Source organism: Lissotriton vulgaris, chromosome 9 (assembly GCF_964263255.1).
Source record: "Lissotriton vulgaris chromosome 9, aLisVul1.2, whole genome shotgun sequence".
Lineage (NCBI taxonomy): Eukaryota > Metazoa > Chordata > Amphibia > Caudata > Salamandridae > Lissotriton > Lissotriton vulgaris.
In genome coordinates, this window is record NC_141697.1 from 920,494,494 (window position 1) to 920,518,729 (window position 24,236).

The window sequence follows — 24,236 nt, forward strand, 5'->3', positions numbered from 1 at the left end:
TCTTTTCTTACAGTGCCCCTGAAGAAGGGACTCCTCCCGAAATGCATTGGGCTAAATTTATTTGTTTTTGTGTGGTATACACAATGCATTATTACTATTTTCAGGGATGTATTGGGATAATAATCATTAACAAAGTTTAATTAACCACAACATTGTCGAGATCTTTTAAAATTGATTTGAATTTCACATGTAATTCATGAAAATGACAATGAATACATTTGTCTAACGATTTGGTTTTGAGAATGATTATTTCATTGAGCAATGTGATTTAAGTTAACTGGATTCGAATTTTTTCATTGCAATACTTTAAATTCAGCTGTGCGTTTGGCATACCAGTGGTTTTCCACTAGCTGTTGATTTACAAAGTTGGGCTGGCTGCCCCATCCCCAAACAGCACGCATCTTTAGCAAAATAGTTCTAAGAACCTTGTAATAAGCATGAAATAGGGTGTGCACAGGTACTCAATCAGTCTTGTGTAGTGTGCACCACGCCTTTCTTGTCGGAAAAGTGCTTTTGAAGAGATATGTATATATATATATATATATATATATATATATATATATATATATATATATATATATATATATATATATATATATATATATATATATATAGCAAGCATTTTGGTCTGTGATGATTTTTCCTCATGCTCAAACCCCCCATTGTTATGCAATTTTGCTTCTCATATTATTCAGCATATTTGGATCATTCCTTACAAATGTTTCCTTTTTTGTTGCTTAGTGTATCTTTAGCTATTTTGGTTATTACTTGTCCTTTCAGGCATTTTTGGATCAACTTCATTTTGGATCATCTGACTCTAGACCTCCTAATCTCCTTGACTCTTTTCTCCCTCCTGATTTCAGGGGGAGCTTGGTACTAGTTGATTATCATCAGCACAATCTACTTCATCAATCAAGATTTAAACAGGTTGCTAAAGGAGGTTTTTTTCCTTCTAGATTTTTCCTCCTAGCTGTGACCCTCTAAAGGAGACGCCTGTCATCCTCTGGGTTGTGTGGGTTTCCAAAATACACAGCTACCCACATTGAAACACATTGAAAATAAAAGGTTCCGTTTTGCGTGGAAAAATATGAGCTATCCATGTTGCACTGTGGGCAGTTTCCTGTCACTGGCACAAGGCCCATATAATTTTTATTGGGAGACATATAGGAATGCTGGGTGGTAGGAAATTTGTGGATCCCCCTAGATTATGGACCTTTGCTTCACATAAATGTGACGAAAAGGTGTTTTTTAGCCTAAGTTTGAGGTTTGCTAGGGCTTCTAGGAAAAAAGCAACCTGTGTGAACCACACAAATCACACCACTTTGGACTCCTTCAAGTGTCTAGTTTTCTGAAATGTCTAGGTATAGTTAGTTTGTCTAAGTGGCGGTTGAGCTAGGGCCCAAATTCCACAGCTACCAACACTACAAAAAAAGTGTTTAGTTTGCTGAGTAAAATGTGATGCCTCCAGATTGTATTTTGGGTCATTTTGAATCACAGGCGCTAGACCCAGCCACATATGTTGGCAGGGGTGTAAGTTCAGGGCGGGATATTTGGGGTGTTACACCGCTCTAATAAATGAATTTTCTGATAAATAGTTGCATACATGTGCTTTCAGTCGGGCATGGTGAGATGTCTGTTGGATTTCACCGTGAATATTTACATCCACACTGACAAAAAGGAACACACACTCTCTCCTCTCTGTTTTGAAAGTCCTAAAAAATGTTGGTTAATTTACAAAATATTGTGCTTTCTCTCTTAGTACTCCTACCAATCCGCATTCCTCTTTCTTTCCACTGCCGCTTAAACTCTCATGTACCCAGCTTGTTGTATAATATAGTTTAACATTTTAGGCCAGTCTGATTGTTGGAGAATCTAAAGCTCATGACACCCCAGTCTTACTGACTGAGCTATGCCCCTGCACGTTGGGTACAAATTTGTATTGGGAGATGTGTGGCAACACAGACTAGCAGAACATGTGTTACTGCCAACTGAATTTCTCTGCATTTGTGTTTTCCAAATGTAAACCGGTATGCAAGAAAGAAGACGTTTTGAAGAAGGCCCTCTGAAGAGCATGATAGTATGGGTGTAGGAAAGTGCCAATTTCGAAATGGTCGCCTCCACTTTTTGCCTGGTAGTTGATGTGATGTCAACTGGAGGTGCACTGGGTTCCTGCTAACCAGGCCCCCAGTGCCAGAACTCTTTCCCAAAACTGTGCAATTGCTTACCCAAATGGCAATACCTTTAGTACCTTCTGAGCGTCCCTTCTAAATGGTACCACTGGAACCTAGGGCCTGAGGTACTAAAGAAGATCCCCAAGGGCTGAAGCACAAATTGTACCACCCTAATAGACACCTCACCATGATCATGCAAACTGCCATTGCAGGCTGCGAGTTTTGGTGCAGACAAAAGTGAAAATACGACATGGCACAACGCCTGTGTGCCATGCCTGGCGACACTGCATGGGCTGGACACTGGTGAAAACGGGTTTCCAAGCCACATGACGGCTTCACTGAAAATAGGGATGTTTGGTATCAGACATCTTGTATTAATAAACCCACACTGATGTCAGTGTCGGATTTAGTAATACATGCACACATAGGGGGCCTTAGAAGTGCCCCCTGAAAACCTACCCGCTACTAGTGTACTGACGACCTAGTTTTCACCAGCCTGCCTCCAGAGAAGAGTTCCTGACCCCCAGGGGAGAGGGTCTTTTGATTTCAGGGGGGCCAGATACCGAGTCTACTTGATCAGGGAGTGTTTTCACCTCCTCCCACAGGATGACCTGTAGATTAGCATTCCAAGGTAGGGGAGCTTCAAGGGCATGCAGCTTTTGGTATGCAAATGTGGTTGCTCTCAAAGGAGCAGAAGCCGACCCCCTTTGTCCAGAGCCATTACGCACCTGGACAGGGGGGACAGGGGGGAAAGGGGCGATTGTTCAAAGTTAGCCATCTTGGTGATGGCAAAATCAGGAATTCTGGAATAGGGCTATTGCCACCTACTAAGAAAGTGGTCATATAGGGGGCCTAGTAACCCCAAGGTAGGGAGCCCAGTGGTTATTACCTTGCACTCCCCTAATGCCCAAAAAATCCAGTATTTAGGTTAGCCCCTGGCACCAGAGAATCAGATCCTGACACCCAAAAGAAGAAGGTCCATAGAGTCGTGATAGCAAGGACTGCAGAAAAAGCAAATGACTTGGCATCAGCCCTTCTAGCCTGCTCGCCTATTCTCAACAATTGCGCCAAAGTCATTTCGCCCTGCAAGCTGTTGATCCTCCAAAGCCTGGGAGGAGCTGCCAATGCTTCTCCAAGACACATTTACTCCCAGGGAGCAGTGGAACTGCTCCCCTGCATCTTGCAGGTACCAAAGACCGAGCTGTGAGGCTCCAAGAATGAGAAAACCTGTCACTGGGTAGCACCACTGCACCTGAGCAGCCTAGCCCAAGCTGAAGTGGCCCAACGGTGCCAACATGTTCCCCTGACTCTCCAGACTCAAAGCCCACCTGCGGTTACCCCACTGAGGACTTCCCGATGTCACCTGCCACATCAGATCGCATGCCCCATCTACCACGACCTCTCCCGGTCTTGAAAACCTGATGCCCAAGGACACCTCTGTACCCGTTGCTCCTGGCCCATGCAGAAGAGGACCAAAGGCATCCCCCGTCCCAGAGCATCATGAGGTCTGAGCCCCCCTGTTGGTTCATACCACTGCAGCATCTGTTCATGAGGACTGATCCCTGTAGACTTGCTTTGGACACCCAACGCTGTTTTGCACCACTGCACCTGGCTGCCCTCATGCCAATGGAGGTGACCTGCTGGAGCTGCCTAGGACTTTGCCTCATGCTCACCCCAAATCCCAGAGGTTGGTCTTTTAAGTTGCTGCAAAAAACGTGTATGCCGTATTTTTTTTTCCTTCTATAAGATAGCATTGCAGCCCTTGTAAAATCACTACGTATTGACTGTTTAAATGCAAATGTATTTCACTTGAAAAATGTGCTTACCCGATCATATTAATTCTGCTGCTGCAACATATATAAAGATATGTGTTATTTTTAAATTGGGGTAGATCTCATTGAGTCGTGTGCATTATTTATTGACTATTGTGTGTATTTGCCGATGTCTAACACTCCTCTCTGATAAGCCCAATGCTGCTCGAGCACACTACTCCATAAAAGAGCACCTTGGGATTGCTAAAGCAAGCCGGTGTCCTCTTGTACAGGAATACTCAAACTCTGCACAGTATATCTAGTTTATATACTGCATAAAGAGCCGGTTTCCTACAATGGGTAACCACAAATATGGGGGTGTACAAATAATGATTGTTCTTAAACTCAGTTTATTGTGTGCATTGTTACGCTATGTGTATTTGTGTAACAAATGACTCATCCAGGAGCGTATCCTGGCACTGAAGCTGGAGTTGAATGGACTGAGCAACGGCTAGGTTAAATGCCAGGTCTTTAGTTGTTGTTGAATTTAAGTACTGAGGAGGTGCTTCTGATGTGCAGGGTAGATCGCAGTGGCGGACGGTGACCCTCAACAATGGAGGGTCATCAAGCCGAGTGCCAAACCCAATGGCAGGCACTGTAATACATCACAATGTCTTTAGAATAAAATTCCAAAGCTCTCAATCATGGCTCACTAACAGATTTTTTATGGGTCCTGACTGTGCTCTGGAATCAAGGCCATCAGTGGGCCAAATAGGCAAAAATAGAATTAAAAATGTACTTACCCTACACACGCTTCCCCGTTACTTTGAGGTAAAGAAAATAACATCAAGCCGACCAATTCCCTCCCTTGCCTCTAAGGAGAGGGTCAGGAAATGGAATAAGATACAGGGGGCTGACCTGGAACAGGCTCTGAACACTGGTCCATCTATTATGGCCGGTGATAATGACAAAGCAGCTAACCAGTTTGATAACTGGATCAGGACAGCTGTAAATGGCACCACCCCCGAAATAAATAAATAAAACAGTTAAAAGAGTCGCAGCAACTGCACCATGGTACAGTTCTGACCTAAAAGTCATAAAAATGAACAGTAGAAGAAGTGAACGGCTTAGGAGGACTGATTTCAGCTCCAAGGACAAGTCAGCCTATAAAGCGAACCTGGAAAAATATAAGCAAGCAATTATTGCAGCCAAGCGGGCATATATTTACTGCTAAAATTTGGGATGCTGCACATTCTTCCAAGGAACTTTTTAAAACTGTTTCCACATTAGTTAAACCACAGTTCAGACCAGATCAAGCTTTCTGCGATGAAATGGCTACTTTCTTTAAGAGTAAAGTGCAACTGATCTACGATGATCTTCTAAATTTGGCCTTAGTTATGTTATGTAGCAATACTTCAGCCATAGAAGCCTGGCACCACACTGCAGTCTTTCGCGTTTCAGGGCACTCTCTCTGGAGGAGGTCCATAACCTCATGCTAGTAACAAAATCAGGTTCTCCGAATGATCCCTGCGCTCCGGCCATATTTCATCTAGTATCTAAGACCATTAGCTCACATCTCACCCCTCTTTTGGACCAAGTCTTAGAAACTGGCAAATATCCCAACGCATGGAAAAAGGCCTGTATTAGGCCAATTCTAAGAAAAACCAGCCCTTGATCCTTTAGAGTCCAAAAACTAACGCCCTATTTCCAGGTTGTCAATGACAGCAAAAGTACTGGAAAACGCCATAAACAAGGACCTGATACCATATCTGGAAGAGAATATCTTACTGGACCCAACACAGCATGGCTTTAGGCCTTGTCATTCGACGGAGAGAGCCTAATACTAGCCACTGTGGGGATCCGGAAGATAGTTGATGGGGGGCAGAGCGGTGCTCATCCGCCTATATCTCTTGGCTGAATTCGATACCATGAACCACGCGGTACTGGTACAGCGGCTGAGGGATGTGGGAATAGAGGATACCGCTCTGACCCTCCTCTGCTTCTTCCTAAAAAACAGGAAACAGAATATTCATTGGGAAAATTTACAGTCTGAGACCTTTCAGCTCCCATGTGGCGTTCGCAGGGATCCGCTTAGTCGCCAACCCTTTTTAATATATATGTGTCCCCGTTGGCCAATCTTGTCAGGTAACACGGCTTCTCCTTGACCATGTATGCAGATGATTCACAGCTCACGATATCGACAACTAAACAACCAGAAGTAGTGGCTAACTGTTTTCCTACATGTCTGAAAGACATCATGATCTGGATGAGCCAAAATTTCCTGAAAATAAACATCGACAAAACTGAGGTCCTGGTGTTCTGGAAGGGGCCTTCTATATGGAATACCAGCTGGTGGCCAACGGAGGCTGGAGTTTGTCCTCGCCCTGTTACCGAGGTCAGGAATCTGGGTGTGATCCTTGATGATCAGCTCAATCTGTCGGCCCAAGTTAATAATATAAATTATAAATAATCCACATTTGTAACGCGCACAATCACCCGTAAGGTCTCTAGGCGCTGGGGGCCATTGGGAAGATTAAGCAAGCTATTGCCCAGAGTCACACGGTGCTGGGCTAATCTGCCGCCAGTGCCGGGGATCGAACCATGATCCCCAGATTCCGGAGTCAGTCACCCTAGCCACGGCGCCACACCTCTTCCTGTTTAACCAGCTAACCTCCTCTTGCTTTTTCCTTCTAAAAACACTGAGGAAAATTTTCACTTTCATTGCATATGAACTCCAAAAGACCGTTGAAGTGGCACTTTTTCTTTCCGAACTAGACTACTGCAATGCGCCCTTTATGGGAATTGACAGGGCACAGAGGAGAAATCTGCAATCCCTGCAAAATGCTGCAGCTAGACTACTCATGAACATCCCCAAGGGCCGCCCCACCTCGGACGCCATCAGAGCTCTACATTGGCTTGCTGTCCAGAAAACAGCCAATTTTAAATCTCTCTGTCTGGTGCAAAAAACCCTCTATGGAGGAGTTTCGGGGGAGATACAGAAGTTGTTCTCTAGGTACTCTCCTGCTAGCACACTTAGATCCCCCATGAAGGGCCTTATCTGTATCCCTAAAATCTGTAAGGTAAGATGGGGGAGTTGTTCCCTGTCTTTTTGCGCAGCCAAACTCTGGAATCAGATGCCTGCCAAATTGCGACTTCAACCCAACCTTCAGATGTTTAGGAAGGAGCTGAAAACTTGGTTTTTTCCTCAATTTAATGTCTCATTCATTATGTTTTCAGGTCCATAGACCACGGTCAGGGCCAAGACGCCACGGCATTTGAGCGCTTAACAAGTAACAATTCAAATCAAATCAAATCAATGATTGTAGTCAGCATGAATCCTTCTGGAGCCTCAGCTAGCTCCCCTCCAAATCACGATAGTGCTTTCGTGCAGCAGACGAGCAACATGAGAGAAGCACCAGTAGGCATTGGTTTCCTGTGCCTGCTCTCTACCCAGTTGTCTGAGACAGCTATGTGGAGAGGTTTAAAGTGCACATGGCATGCTGGCCATCATAAGAGAGCTGGCCAAAGTGACATGCACACTTTAAACTGGAGTGAGCACCACTCCCCTGCTGCCAGTTAGCAGAAATGGCCCACCCTCAAACATTGCTCAGGCTGGGAACAGTGAAAAATCAAATGGTAATTGATTTTATTGCCATTTTATTTTTCACCTTTGCTGCTCTGGCAGCAGGGGGGCAACGCTCCTCTGCCCTAATGTGGGGGTGGGAGGGTTCCACTGGTAGATCGTGTCAGACATTAGGTGCAAGGTAGAAGAAGGCACTACTGCCAGATCTGATTCTGTGTATGTAGGGGGTGTGTGTGAGGAGGCGTACAGCTGAGCAGAGGTGCCTGATAGGTTTATGGAAGTTTATGCAGTTGTTGAGGTACGTGGGGCCAATGTTGTGTAAGGCTTTGTATATGTGCATGAGGAATTTGAAGAATGCTTGTTTCGTGGATTGGGGCAACTGGAGATCATTGAGGTGCAGAGTGTTGTCAGTGCAGGGTGGGAGTTTGAGGGTGAGCTTGGCCATTGACATTTGTATGGTCAGGAGGCTTCAGGTCAGTTAAGCGTTCAGAAATACAAGGTTTACCTTCATACCCATTTTCCATTCCTTATATTTGCCCAAATGAAATTGCTGGAAAGTTGGTATATAATGAAAAATCTTTGTGAGGTGCAACTCAGTTGTTTGCTCTGGGTATCACATCTTTATGGAGAACTTACAACCCCTATATATATCCCAGGGACCAAAAGGGTCAAACAGACTTAATTGTATATTGTTTTTGTAAATCAGCCATCATAACACAAAATTAGAGATGAAAGCAGTCACATGTGGCTGTATTTTCTTACTCATTTTCCATATTTTATTAAAATATTACTCCATCTATAAACATATGAATATATATGTATACATGTTCATACTTTGAACAGAAATGTGACTAAGGGCCTATTTGTGATGTAGGTTGGTAAGCTTTCGACCCCTCGTCTGAAACTTACCGATCGATATGGTAGGTTTACATTGCAATCTCCGAAATATAATGTTGGCGGTTGGAGTGTAAAATGGCCCGGGAAACCAACTGGGTTGCGAAGGGCTGAAGGAGCCCATCGGCCATTTGGACGCCGCTCATAATCCCTTTAGGATGGCGTTTCCACCGTCGGTATTATGATGTCGGTTCCAACAGCCTTTCAATGTCGGCCTTTCCGATATGAAAAGGTTGTCGGAGAGCAACTGTGGGGGCTCCTAGCAGGGCCCCCTTCTCCCCTGGCCCTCTGGTTCACATCCCTTCACCGTGAGGTGTCGGCCACATGGTGCAGGGTGTGCAAAAACGTCCATTTTACAATGGGAGCTTGTGTTGCAGGCGGTTCCGGACCGCTGCACATGTTCCCATTGTAAAAAGGAAGTTTGCGACCGCTTCATATGCGGTCGCATTCCTAATTCGGTGTGCAGTATTTGGGTATGTGGTTCCCTCACCCTAACGGTGTCCCGACCGACATAGTTATGAGAGCCTATCTATAATGTTTATGTGTCTTTAAATATGTGTATATATTTAGATGTATGTGTATATCTATAGACATACTATATATTTACTTTTGATAAAAAATTTATAAAATATACATATAAAATAAATAAGTACAAAATAATAGAAATACAATAAATATACATTACATAAAATTATAAAAAAAGAAACATACCTTTCCCTTCATTCTCTGAGTCACCCAAACCTTTCTGTCCTCTATGGTCTCCCAAACACACTTTTCAAACTCTTCCTTCTTTTCTACTCGAATCATCCAACTGATAGGCACACAACACAACCAGTCCGAAAAACTACTCACATCTTCCCTCTATTAATAACCTTCAAATAATGCATTTCTACTCAAAACAGAAGAGTAAGTTCTTGAGAGCTTAACAGTACAAAGTTAACACAACTAATCCTACTAGGAAAAGGAAGCACATATTACTAACCCATGTTTTTACCTCTATGCTTGGGTTTCAGAGTAGTGTGCTACTTGCTACAAAACAATTCAATGCCTTGTCAGTAGTAATAACCAGATAAATACAATTTACAATAACATAACACGACACAACCTAAAGGGCACTGCATCAGCAACCAATCATTTGACCTCCTGCAGAACCTCCTGACACCAACAATATTACTGCATGAATGAATTGCATACCTTTGGAATACTGTAGCCATAAAACTCTGTGTCCCGAGTGATGGAGTGTGGAAGAGCCATAGGCACTATATCAACAAAACGTTGCATCTCCAAAATCACAGCATTTGTGTATGTCATCTTCACTCGATCGTCAATGCTGGGGAGGCGCCCGGATCCAACCACATCATCAATCTCCTGCTGAACCTTGGCTGGAAGACCAAGAGCAAGAATGGTAAGTTTCCAGGCATTGGCTACATGCAGTTTTGACCTAAACGTTGTACTCTGGGAGAACCTGACCAGAAACAAACATGTGTCTAGAACTCTGCATCTTTTTCATTTAAGGTTTTTATTATTTGAAGAGTCTGACCTTTTTTCTAATTTGGATTTTTCACATGCATAACTTTTCTCTAAAATGAGAAGGGAGAGAAAATTGAGATGAATTTGATAATACAATTTAAACACGTATAACAATCTGGGGGCGACCTCTCTGAAAGTTGGGAGGGGCACCAGGCAGGGTTGTCCCCTCTCGATGTTCCTGTTTTCTCTAGCCATTGAGCCTTTGGCACTTCTGCGTAAAGGATAAAGCCATGGGGAATTTGAGTGGGGGGTTCCATGCATGTTATTTCTCTTTTTGCGGATGGCGAGCTGGTGTATGTCCGCTCCACCTGCCAGGTGGTGCCGGTTTTAATGGGGCTTCTCAATCCTTTTGGTAGGGTCTCAGGCTTTCTGGTTTATTTTAGGAAATGACATTTGTTTCCATTTGGCAGTCTGATTGGAGTGCCCGCTGCCTGGTTTCCTGGCCTCAGCCTCTGCTGGGAAAATGAGGACTTTAGGTACTTGGGCATTTGGGTAGCCCACACTGAGAACATGTACCTGCTTCTGAATGAGGATAGAGTTGCAGCAGGCCTCGAGGCCTCCAGGCATTCTGAAATAGACTCCCCTTGTCAGTGATATTGAGGGCAGCAGTGGCTAAGATGTTTTTTCTTCCTTGCTGCCTTTCCTTGGTCCAAAATGCAATGTTTCTGCACCACTCACCCTTTTTCCGCTAACTGGATAGCTTACTTATTTCCTTAGTCTGGGCCGGGCGGCATAGTAGAGTGGCAATATTGCTCCTCAAGTGTGATAAGGAGGAGGGAGGTCTTGCTATACCGGACGTACAGCACCATTATTATGTGGTCAACCTACAGCACGCAGTGAGGTGGATAGCAGATCCACAAAATTGGGAGAAGAGATTGTTCCTTGACATGTTGGGGTTGACACACTGGCGTGCTTGCTGATGAGAGGGAGTCAATCTGAGTGTGCGGTCCTGTACATGGTGAGGTAACTGTGGAGATTTGGTGGGAAAGATGCTACAAAGAGGCCCCTTTGATAGGGAGCTTCATCTTTGGGACCTCGTCCAGTTTAGGGCAATTGATGCAGATATGTCTATGGATCCCTGGATGGCGAGGAGCTACCGGGCGGCAGAGGACCTATACTCCAGGGAGGTCTTAATCACGTTCCAGGAGGCACAGATGACCTTTGAAAAGGGACCGGGCTACCTCCTCCATTATGCCAAGCTGGAAAGCATCGCACAGGAGGTCTCGACTGGATTCCCTGTGGCCCCTCAGCCCTCCCTGATGTTGGGCAGCATGCTTCAATGGAGGAGAGGGAGGCGTCTCATTTACTTATTTTACCAAGTGATCCGGGTCGACATGGTACCTGCCCCATATGCCTCACGAGGGGCCTGGGAGCGTTAGTTGGGGGAGTCTGTTGAGAATGCTGATTGGGTGAGTGCATGTGCATTAGTGAAGAAGGCTTCATGCAACCATAGATTCAAGTTACTTCATTTGATTTTCTACATCAGATCTATGTGACAACTAGGCACCTGAACAGGATTGACAACTCAAGGGAGGCGCGATGTGCACAATGTGGGGAGCTGGAAGACACTTTTATGCACTTGGCCTAGGCATGTGCTGTGGTTCAGGGTTTCTGGAGGAAGGTGGTGACTAAAATAGCAGAAGTGCCAATAGATTGTGATTTCTCTGACTCCACTGGCCTGCCTCTTGAGAGTGGTGGTGAAGTCCAGGGTGCAGAATATTCACTAAAGGATGGCTCAGCTTGCACTGTTATTGGGCAAAAGGAGGGTGTCCATCCGTTGCATGGGCACCCGAGCACTGTGGGTGTCTTCATGGCAGCTAGACCTCATTCAATTGGGGTCGGCAGAAGAGATGAATATGTGAATTTCCTGTATGGATGAGGGTGCCTTGGATACGCTTATGTTGAGGGGGTCCCTTTTTCATAAATTTGCTGATGAGGATGAGACTGGCTTGATGGAGGACTCTGATGAGAAGGAGTGATGTTCATGCCCTTTGTACCATGGTGATGTGACTATGACAACCAAGCATATATACCTGTAATGTCCATTGTATATTTAGTTTGATGCCTTGGCTCCAATGTGCCTTTGTCCCCTAGTCATTCTGTGTGTCTGGTATTTCAGTTCAGCCGTGTACATTGCTATCTCTAAACATATTATCATGATAAGTGATTGGAGTCTCTCCCCCTCTCAGAATGAAGCCACACACTGCTTGCTTGTTTATTGTTTACTGTTTTTACTGTGTAAAATCAATAAAAACTAGATAAAAAAAACAAGTATAACAATCAAGGAAAAAACTATCAGAATCAAATTCAAACACATAAAACACTTTTCAATGAGTGATGTTATTTATTCACATCCTCAGTCATAAACGTATTATGCATACTTTTTGAGAATACGTAGTTGCCCAAAATACAGGCGTGAGTGAAAGGGAAAGGGGGACAGAGAGAGGGTATGAAGTGATTGTGAGGATTGGGGTGATCTGGGAAAAGTTTTCAGTAGTCACATGTGGTCACATAAGCACATTTAATAAGATGACAACACATGGGCATATTAATATTACCATCAATTACTTCTAAACATATATATATATATTCCTATCCCAAATTTTTAACACAGTCAAAAATGTTCTGTTGCAAATTGGTAGGACACAACAAAAGAGAAGTCGACGTTTCGACCCCAGTTGGTGTAGGATCACTTTCCCTTTTTAAGTCTAGTAAAAGGCAAGAATCAGTGAGAGAATTCTTGGTTGTCTCCCACTAGACTGAAAAGAAACTTTGCTGTGGACTGAACCTAGGAGATACACTCAGGGCCACTAGAATTATGCGATTGTGCAGAAGCTGCGTTTTTCCACATTAATATGGATTTGCTGTATTTGCCACATAACATACCATCTGCTGCATAACCCGCAGATTTTAGCAAAAACATTTTTTGTTTCTAGCTTAAACGGTTCAAGCGTTCAAGACAGCAACACACTGCGGCGCAGTGGAAGGCCCTTTGCAAAGGTTGACCTGTCCCCTTTCTGTTATTTATTGGTACACACAAAAAAAGAAAAGTATGATTCCACAATGTGCCACATTATGCCGTATAATTTGGCTTTTCTTGCCACATAATTTGGTCAACCCTGCCACATAATTTGGCCTTCCCCTGCAGCATAATTTCAGGGGCCCTGGATATAATGCACAGTAATGAGAGACCTTGTCCAGCTTTGCCTGAGTCTGAGTTTAGTGTGAGGGCCTTGCCATGAGAAGGTTGGTGACACCCAACTCTGCTGGGATTGGGAACTGTGAGCCACTGGCTGCTTAGCTTGACTTACACTTTTCCTTGTCTGCAGACCCTGAAGCCAGCGTGATTTGTTCTGTAAGCAAAGTGGTAACCCTTCAGTGCCTGATAATTACGAGGCTAATGTTGCTTCCCCCGCTTCACCACAACTCTGCAAGTTACCGGAGATTGTAACTGACTCATGTGTCTCTATCACCTCATATTTACCAGAGCCCAATGATTGTGAGAGGCAGGTGCACCAGCACCCTGCATGGTGATATCTCTACCAAAGTCCAATAATTTGAAGTGGCCCTGGTCAGCGCCCTGCATCAACACATCTCTACAGAATCCCGGTGATTATGAGAGATCCTTGTGACTGCAACCTACATTGCCTTCATTCTTTAAGTGACTGATGACTGTGCGAGTCCAGTGTTTCCATGTGGTAAACTCACCCATTACCATGATATTACCAGCAAAACTTTAAGGAAAGGGAATTACTGTGTAGAGGTGATTTTTTCCATCCAGCTGTAAAACCACAAAGAATCCCCTATTCCTTGCAGCTTTCCTACATACATTTACTACCTGCTCTGAACAGATGATAAATGTTTGCAGGACCTGTGTAGGCGGTGGAAGGTCTGGGGTTGTGGGATGGGGAAGCTTTTTTCCCCACTGGGAGTACTATAAGCAGTGGTTAATTTGTAAAAAAAAAAATTAAAAAAAAGTACCAGGGCTCTCGTCAAGAGGCAGCTTGCACCAGCCCATTTCTTCTGTTAACCACATGGCTGCTAGGCGTTTTCCCGTCCTGTGCTGAATATCCAAAGTCACCATTATTCATGACGAGCTGGCCTTGTCATCCGCGCACGGCAGGTAAGCGCCATGACGAGCCCAGCTCGTCATTAGCTTCGAAGGGGTTAAAGCCACCTAAAACAGAACTAACTACCAAACACGAAAGTTGGGAGAGGATGTGGCGTAATGGTAAGCTCGTAATTGCCAGAGCTGCTGACTTCGGAGGTGGGGAATCTAATTCGATTCTCGGCATCAAGCTCAACATCCTGTGATTCTGGGAAAATCACTTAATCTCCCCGTAAATAAATGTGACCTCAACTGCTGCTCATGAAAAGTGCTGGTGTTGATGATTAAGTGCGGGTGCTGAGCACCGGAAACCACTTGCTCAAATTAAGCACTAACTATACGCTTCCCACTGTTAGAAAAAAACCAACATGAGACTTGGCTGCTGCTGCAGCCTGCTTCACGCGATTTTTTCCGGCTGTTTTTCAGGCTGGAAAAGTCAGGTCAGGCTCTTCCACACCTGGTAAATATGAGAGAGGAAACATCTAACCACTAATAATCAGGCAGAGCGAAACAAAAGCATGCAAGGATGCATTAACCCTTTGCATGCGCCAGACGGTCCCCGTCCGTCCGATGTCATGGTGGGTGTGCGCGGAGGACGGCCAGGGGCCGTCCGAACCATGCCCAGTCATAAATCACCCGCACCGCAGCGGAATTAGCGCTGCGTTGAACGGGTTAACTTGCCCAGAAGCACAGGATGTTGACCTGAGGCCGAGGCTCAAACCTGATTTCTCAGTACCAGGGCTGGTAGCCGTGGCTTTAAGGCCACATTTCCTCCTTAAAAATGTATATTACATTGCTGAAACATTAATAAAAAGTGTAAATTAATTCTTAATCTCATCCTCGGGTTGTAATATAATGTCCTCAAAGCACCGATACAGCCATCCCCTGAATTTATTTTCTTTAATGCTGCCCAAAGGAATCCCCACGAGACCCTATCAAACGCTTTCTCAGCGTCTAACAATATTAACGCCATAGGGTCTCGTGAGGCTGCCGTTCCGTCAAATAGTGTAAGCACTCTTCTAATATGCTCTGCAGTACCCCTACCAGGAATGAACCCGTGTTGTCGAGGAGAGATGATCTTTCCAATTACCGCACTTAGTCTATTAGCGAACATCTTAGAATTTTTTTTACATCGCTATTCATTAAGCTTATTGGTCTATAAGACCCAGGGTCGGTTGGGGGCTTGTCTTTTTTTAAAAACACCACAATAGTGGCCTCACCCCAGGACTCAGGTGGTGTCACTCCACTTTGTATATTAGACATAAGTTTGTACATGTCTTCTTCTAAATATGGGAGACATTTTTTTATAAAATTCCAATGGGATGGAGTCAGGACCTACTACTTTCCCCGCGGGTAGATCCTTGATTGCCCTCTGCATTTCTTCTAGAGTGAAGCTAGTTTCCAGAGCCCCTTTGTTAATTTCTCGAGTGTTGCTCTCTCTAGGTAACTCTCTATTTCACTACTGTCCACCCTCTCATCAGGATTATATAATTTCTGATAAAAATCCTGGAGTATTGCACATATCTCCCCTGGTGTTGTTGCTCTGACCCCTGTTTCTGACCTGATCTCTGATATATCCCCTTTGGTAGCAGCCTGGCGTGTTCGGATAGCTAATATGCGGCCAATCTGCTCGCTGTACTCATATTGATCCTTCTTCCAGGCCAGATATTTCCCTGCCGCTTTAGACGCAAATACCTCACCTACAGCTGCCTTAGCTATAGCTAGGTTGTGTGTTATCCCTGTGACATCTTGCTTTGCCCTGATCACTCCACTAAGTTCACCTTCAATGTTAGCAACTGTCCTTACCTTCTCCTCTACCTCCTCCTTCTCCGTTTAATAGAATAACTGATCGTCTCCCCACTTATACCAGCCTTCATAGTATCCCAAACTACCGCCGGGGAAGCAGTCCCTCTATTTATCTCAAAGAACAATATGATCCACCCTTCCATCTGGGCAACATATTTTACGTCATGTAGCAAGGCTCTCTCAAATGTCCAATTCGTGACCTTTTTTTGATAATTTGGAATAGATACGTCTAAAGTAAGCGGGTTGTGATCTGATATCACCGTGGCAACTTATTAATTTTAGCGATGGATATTATCGAGGGCGATACCAAAAAATAATCTAACCTTGCTAGAGCTTTATGTGGCGCAGAATAATAAGTTCTCCCCCGATGGTTTTTTGTTGTTCCCATATATCAACTAGCCCGTTATCTTGCATCAGTTGTACCAATGCCCTATGGCTTTTCCTCTTTTGTCCTGCGAATCTTGCTGGATCGTTTTTCCACAAGCCATTCAAGTCATTAATATTCAAGTCCCCACAGACTATAATTGGCATAGGCCAGTTGGTCATTTGTGCATTGATGTAATCGATAACCTCCGGATCATCCACTGTGGGGGTGTAGACCGAACAAAGAATGAAATTAAATTCCTGCACCTGGCATTCCACCATGACCAACCGGCCGTGGGCATCTGCCTTCTGTCTATTTACTATCACAAACTCTCCCCGCGCCAGTACTGCCACCCCCACGTCCTTGTCCCTTGTGTTGTATATGCTAATAGTCGATAGCCTAGTTGTTCTAATAAGCCCTTTTGGGATACCTCAATGTGAGTTTCCTACATACATATAAGATCAGCATGCATTGTCCTTAAATACTCTTTTAAATCTCTTCGTTTTTTCGCATCATTCAACCCACAAATGTTCATTGTGACTATCCGCATAAGAGTTTTTTTTCTTACAGATGCTCTTCCTCTTTCTACATATCACTCTAATCATTCCTGTTTCTTGATGTGATGAAAATTTTTGCCCCTTTTCTCCCAAGAGTCCCCCTTACCCCCCTGTGCCCCCCCTACTCGAAGAGCCTTCCCCCTCTGCCCCCCACCTATTAGAGCAAGCAGACCTAAGGTCTCTGTGATGGAGTCTGGCCACCAGCCTCCCTTCTGCCAGGTGTTGTATTCTGTGCCTGGTGCATTGTTACCCCTATAGATCCCACGTACCCCCTATCTTTTATACATTGTTTATATCCCCCAGTGCTATGTCTTACTCTCACTCCTCCCCTCCCGGTTTCTACAGTGATTAACCCCTATTGCCCCCGTGATCCTTATTGTCCCCTTTGTCCAAATGTCCAAATGCCTGTTTTCTTTCATACAGTCATACTTATACAGCTATATAATAAAACCATCATGGATTATCTCTAGCTGGTCCACTGGGGCTTAATGTATCCATATATGCTTTAGCTTGTATTTCCGACATGAAGACTATGGTAGTGTTTTTGTATATTATTTTCAATCTCGCTGGATTCATTAAATATGCTTGTAAACCCATCTGATGACATGGATCCAGCAATTCCCTCAGTCTCCATCGCCTTTCAACCATGCTATGGCAATAATCCGGAGTTGTGAAGAAAGTTTGATTGTCAAATGATCGTCTAGCATTGGGTCGGGCTTTAGCATATACGTCTTCCCTTAGTAAGAAATTACCAAAATATATCAGTATGGCTCTCGGCCTCTGCTCTCCTTCCTGTGTCCTCAAGTGGTTCTTCTTCTTCAAAGTCATTGGGAACCTATGCACTCTTTGGACCTCTTTTTCCCACTCCCAGTGACTCAGCTCTGGGAATGCCCCTTTCAGCATCTTTAGGACATAAGCTCTAACATCCTCTCCTTCCACTCCTTCCTCGATGCCCAAGATCCTAAGATTATTTCGCCTCTGGCAGTTCTCTAGTTCTGCCAGCTTCCATTGGACATCTACCATTTGTTTTTCACATCCACTTAACTTAGCCGAGTCCTTTACTTGCTGATCTTCCAGGGTGCTGGTGCGGTCCTCCATATGAGTTTCCCTCACATTTGTATCTGTGCGGATTTAAGCAAATGTTTTGATTGCCCCTTGTAAATTCTTAGTAGTAAGTCGATTTTTCTTCCCCTCGATCTTTGTTGCATCTTGCAATTGCTTTATTGAATTTAGGATCAGCTGTAACGTAGGTGCTTCCGCAGCTTCAGCTCCCTGTATTGCTCCCTGTGCTATATTCTCCGGGTAGCTGAATAGTCCCATCTCAGGGCTGTTTCTGCCTCTGCGCTAGCCGTACTTACTCGCCTTTGGCCGCTAGCTACCTTCTGTTTCCACATCACTCTTGAACCCATACACCCAGTGAATCAACTAGTCCCACATCTATGCAGAGTCACACACCTCCACCCCACCCACACACATACTCAGGCACCACTACAAATACTCAGGCAAACAATCAATAACCCATGTACTAGTTTACACAACAACAGAAACACTGATACAGACATTCACACAGTTTACTCACTAATGCATGCATTCAATAAGACACGTTTAATCAGGGACTTACACAATCAGTCACACACCTCGTAAATCCTTCATCCAGACACTTATTCACCCACTGATTCTTCAATACACCTTGGCATATATATAAAACATATTTAATCTTTACAGAAACACACAGTCACTGGATGATGTCATCAGTGATGTCATTTCAGATGTCATCAGTGTTTTCATCAGTGATGTCACTGACCATGCCATGAATGATGTAATATGTGACGTCATGAGCAGTGCATTGCGGGGGCTCGAGTTATAGTTAGCTGAACTAACTATAACAGAGGAATTTCTATGGTTTTGTATGAGTGAAATGTACAGATACTATAACACCCCTGAAACCTATGTTTTTTTTCAGTGAATTTCGAAGGTTTTTTAAATGTTAATTTCTAACTATAACGGGCCTGAAACCTATTTTTTTTCAGTGAATTTCAAAGGTTTTTTAAATACTAATTTCTAACTATAATATCCCTATAACCTATAATGCTTTTTAGGTAAATTTTAAAAACACGTGTAAAAACATGTGTATACTTTTTAGAGTGAAAACTAACTTAACAGTAGTCTTTTATAACTTATCATTATGGCTTCTGGTTTTATGGTATTTATTTTTGGGGCATTTCCGTCTGTATTCATCCATTTTTTTTTAAAATAATTGTATCTGTATTTACCCATATATATTTTGGGTTTTGTGAAAAAATGAATCTGAAATGAGTATATTGCCACATGTATTTGTCTGATAAATATGAATTCATGGCTGAAGGACTGACCGTTTTCAGTCATATAAACACTCTTAGATGATAAACTATACACAACCTTGATATTAAAATGTGCATGTTTTGGGGCGTGGCTTGGCGGGCGACGATGGCGGTCGCAGCCTTGTAGAGCTCCCGCCGGCCCGGACTTAATTCGATCATTTATCCTGACCCCCAAGCCCACTGTTGGTACCCAGTGATTGCTTTCCATCTAGTGAAGTCTCCTGTCTACTTTGGTGTGTCGATCCTGCATTTCTTCCCTTCCTGCGATCGGAGGGAGGCGGCGGCGGAGTGCGGCCTGGTGGCCGGCCGGAGACCGGGGTCCTCGAGTTTTGCGACGCCTGGTGGCAGTTGCGATCTGGCGGGTGCGGGTGGCATCCGCTACGCCGCCTTTGGCTCATTTCTTTGGCTGCGATCGTCTGGAGATCGGGACGGTGCCAACAGCTCCTACCCATCGGCTCCCCCCTGTGTGACCAACGAGCGGTGGCGGTGAGGCGTGGCCCCGCGACAGTCTGGAGACGGGGTTCCTTGAGCCCCGAGGCGGCCGGTGACGGACTGGCGGACGGTAGTGGCGTCCGATCTGCCCCTCCTGGCCCGGCCTGCTGGATACGGCTGCCCACAGACCACGGACCCACAGATTCTTCCTTTTGTACCTTGGACGGCTGCTTGTGGGGACGAGTGCGGGTGCGGCCTGTCCCGCCTGGGTGACGCCGGGACCTCGATTTTCCTCTCTGGGACCTCATCTGGGCCGTCCCGCTCAGGACTTGTGACAGTGCCCGAAGGTTCGGGGGTGGTGTCCGCCCTACCCAGCGTTTGCCATGACCAGGGACAGAGGAGGTGGCCCGCCTAAACATGGCCCCATCGATAAATTCACCGGGCCGAGTGGTGGCGCCGGGGAGGCCGGTGGCAGCGGTGGCCCCGGGCCGGACAATGCAGCTATACTGGCGGCCCTCACCCAATCCCGAGACATGCTTGATGCCAAGATTGGAGCGGTTGGGGCGGATGTCACGCTCCTGCGCCAGGACCTCCGCAACGCGGTGGAGCGGATCGCTGGGGCTGAGACCCGTATCACGGAGACTGAGGCGGACATTGGTGGCCTAAAGAAGCGACTGGCGGAGGTGGAGAGTATCCAAAAGACACTGGCGGCCCGCGTGGAAGATGCAGAAGGGCGCGCGCGGCGCAACAACCTCCGCTTCATTGGCTTTCCAGAGCGGTGCGAGAAGGACAACATGGAGCGGTTCCTAACCGGGTGGCTGGAAAGCTGGCTCCCCGAAGGGGCACTGTCTACGTGCTTCGTGATTGAGAGGGCCCACAGGGCTCTGACCCAGCGGCCGCCGGAGGGTGAGCGCCCACGGCCAATTATCGCTCGCCTGCTGAACTATCATGACCGGGATGTTATCCTGCGGGAGGCGAGGAACAAGGGCTCACTCGCCTTCGAGAATCATACTATCATGATTTTCCCGGACTACACGAAGATGGTGCAGCAACAGAGGCAGTCTTTCATGGACGCTAAGGCTAAGCTTAGGGGCCTCAAGCTCCAATACTCGCTCCTGTATCCGGCTCGTCTTCGAGTAATATATCAGTCTCGGACCCATTTCTTCGATTCGCCGGAGGAGGTGTTCCGCTGGACCGATGAGGCGGTGCGACTCAGGCCCCATGCCCAGCCGGGGCTGGACCCGGGCAGGTCCCAGGGATCGTCGCCGGAGCGGACGGATCGCCCAAACAGGAAGGGCCGCCATCGGAGGTCTCGCTCCAAGAAAAGATCGGCTTCCGCCAGTGCATCGCAATCGGGTGGTGCCAGGGACTCGGAACACTCCGATGCGGGCAGCTGAACATTGCTGGGCCTGCACGCACTTTGTATGCTGCATACTGAACTGCTCTGCTTTGGCTGGTGAGACTGTTTCATTCTGTCCTTGATGTGCCAGTCGGTTCCCATGTGAAGACTTCAGTTATTGCCATGGGGACGCAGTGGGGCTCGGAGGGTACCGTTTGTGGGCCTCAGACCCTCACGGATGTGAGTGTTGTTGGGGGGGTGGTGTGTGTGTGTCATTGTGGGGTTGTTGGGATCCATTGGTATGGCGGGCCCTGGGTCCTCTGTTTTGGACCCGGGTCTCTCCATGCCGCGACAGATACTTCAATGTTTTCTGAGGTATTGGGGTGGTGGGTGTGGGGTGTGGGGGGGAGTTCTGGTGTTGCGCTTGTTGGGGGGGTTCTGGGTTGGGGAGGGGGCGCTGAGTTTGCGGGCTGGGGGGGTGGGTCCACACATGTCTGAGGCTTTGATTCTTGTCGATTTGCGGGTTGCACCAGGGTGGGAGGGAGGGCCGGATTCTGGACTGTGTATTGACAATGGCTGATACTGCGCTTATGTCTCCTTCGAAGACCCTGCGGGTGGTGACATGGAATGTGCGGGGTATCCTGGATAAGATCAAGCGTGGGGCTGTGCTGCGGTGGGGGAAGAGGGAGATGGTGGATGTACTCCTGCTCCAGGAAACTCACATGCTGGGCTCCAAGGCCCTTAGCCTTCAGAGGTTCGGTTATCAACAGGTCTATCATGCTGGCTTTACGAGGGGATCACGGGGGGTGGCCATATTGATACATCGTAGGGTGGCCTATGTCCATGAGAAGCAATGGATTGATCCTCAGGGCAGGTTTGTCTTTATTAAAGGCCTACTGGGTTCCGAGCCGGTGGTCTTTGGTAGTGTCTACGCCCCTCCCCCCCTGCAATGGGCATTGTCTGAGCGGCTGTTTGCGCTGTGGGACGAAATCCCCGAGGTCCTGACCGTGGTGGGGGGTGATTGGAATGAGGTCATGGATGTGGGCCTGGACCGCTTGAGGCGAGCACGTGTAGTGTCTGACCCCCCCCCCGCGGCTGCTCCCACCCGATTGTGTGCGACTGTGCGTAGTCTGGGCTGGATTGATGTGTGGCGGCATTTTCATCCCACGGTGCAGGCCTTCACGTATGTATCGGCGGTGCATGGGTCCTTCTCGAGACTCGACTATCTGTTTGTACCGGGTGCCTGTCTGAGCCGTGTCAGGGATGCCACGATACTCCCCAGGGGCCTCTCGGATCATTCCCCTGTTCTGGCCACCGTGACCCTCCCCTCTCAACGGCAACCCTTTCGCTGGCGTATGTCCGCCTGGCAGCTGCAGCGGCCGGAGTACGTGACGCATTTACGCGAAGAGATCGATCACTTCTGGCGCGAGAACTTAGTGGGGGGTGTCGATGCCATTGTTGTGTGGGAGGCGCTGAAGCCTACGATCCGGGGCATTGATATAGCTTGGTGTGCGGCCGCTCGGCGGGAGCGTCGGGAGGCCATTGTGACTGCCGCGGCCCGCGTGGAGGAGCTGGAGCAGCGTGGTCGACTCGGGGGTGACGAGGGCGTCGTGCGACAGCTCCTGCAGGCCCAGCAGACGTATGCCTCGGTCCTGTACGAGGAGGCCCGACAGGCGTGGCTCGCCACGCGCAGCAGGGTGTACCAGTGGGGCGATAAGTCCTGCACCATGTTGCATAGGCTTTGCCAGGCGACTTTCCAGCCCCTAGAGCTGCCCGGCCTTACGGCGGAGGACAGCTCGGTCATGACCGACCCGGGTCTGTTGGCGGCTAGCTTTGCCCGCTACTACGAGGCACAATACGCTCCTCGTGACCCCTTGGTGGAGGGCGAGATTGCCTCATACTTGGACGACCTACTCCCACAGGCAGTCCCGGAGGAGACTAGAACGGCCTTGGAGGCCCCGCTTACGTCCGAGGAACTTGGGGAGGCCCTTGGCCAGTTGAATACTGGGAAGGCGCCCGGCCCGAGCGGTTATCCTGCCGAATTTTATAAAAAGTTCCATGTCCAGCTGGGACCCCACTTTCGCAACGCCCTGGAGGCAGCGCGGACTAGTGGCGAGCTGCCACCTGACTGGCGTCATGCCGAGATTGTGGTCTTTTTGAAGCCAGGCAGGGCGCCGGACCGGCACGACTCTTACAGGCCGATCTCCCTTCTCAACATCGAGGCCAAGATTTTGGCGAAAGCCCTGGCGAACCGCCTTCTGCCCCACATCGCCGACCTGGTCCACCCTGACCAGGCCGGGTTCATGCCGCGCAGGGCCACCCGGCATAATATCCGGCGGGCGCAGGCAGCGATCGACGCCATGGGTGCTAGGGATGAACAGGCCGCACTCCTCCTTGCGGACATGGACCGGGCCTTTGATTCGGTGAGTTGGGCGTATTTGTTCACCTTGTTGGCCCGCCTCAATCCAGGGCCTGTCTTCCTGTCCTATATCCGTCTCCTATACACCAATGTTACGGCGTCGGTCCGTGTAGCCGGTGCGGTCTCTGGGCGCTTCCAAATCGGACGTGGCACTCGGCAGGGTTGCCCGTTGTCCCCCTACCTGTTCGCCCTGGCCATGGAGCCCCTGGCGTCGCGGATACGAATGGATGCCCATCTACGTGGCTTTGTCTGGAACGATACCCTAACAGATAGGATTGCACTCTATGCAGACGACGTACTCCTGTTCCTTACCAATCTGCGGCGCTCGGGCCCTCGAGTTTCGGAGATCATGCGGGGGTTTGGCGAAGTCTCGGGGCTTCACCTTAATCTGTCTAAATCGACCCTGTGGATTTTACATGGCGGAGTGGTTGCCGACCCTTGGGCCGCCGACCTGCGCGTGGCGACGGACGGCCTGAAGTATCTGGGTGTCTTCCTCTCGACCTCGCGAACCGTGGCCTGGACACGCAGTGTCTTGCCGGTGTGGGAACGGGTCCAGACAGATGTCAAAACATGGTCCAGGATGCCCCTTACCATCTTTGGGAGGTCGGCCATCTTTAAGATGGTGGCGCTGCCGAGGCTGTTGTACCAACTCCAACACTTCCCGCACCCTATTGGCATGGAATGGTTCCGCCAGGTGAACTCTGTGCTGAGCCGCTTCCTGTGGGATGGCGGTGCAGCCAGGGTGGCCCTGAGGACGTGCTTTCTGTCCACATACTGTGGTGGTTTGGCCACATCCGACCTCCTCTCCTACTACCAGGCGTCACACCTACTTGTCCTCAATGACTGGTGGTACGGGGATAGGAGTGACCCGGCCTATGCCCTGGAGAGACATCTCATGGGAGATCGTACGCTCCACACCATT

General features: G+C 47.5%; 1 protein-coding gene across 4 annotated transcripts in view; it reads right to left on the reverse strand.

The window, feature by feature from the left end:
• LOC147692521 (cytochrome P450 2B19-like) overlaps positions 1 to 24,236 on the reverse strand; it is a 467,523-nt gene that overhangs the window by 82,486 nt on the left and 360,801 nt on the right. For all 4 annotated transcript variants that reach the window (XM_086938735.1, XM_086938736.1, XM_086938737.1 and 1 more), the window contains one exon: positions 9,594 to 9,781. In XM_086938735.1, the coding sequence (XP_086794861.1) occupies positions 9,594 to 9,781 (188 nt within the window). The remainder of the gene's footprint in view (positions 1 to 9,593; positions 9,782 to 24,236) is intronic.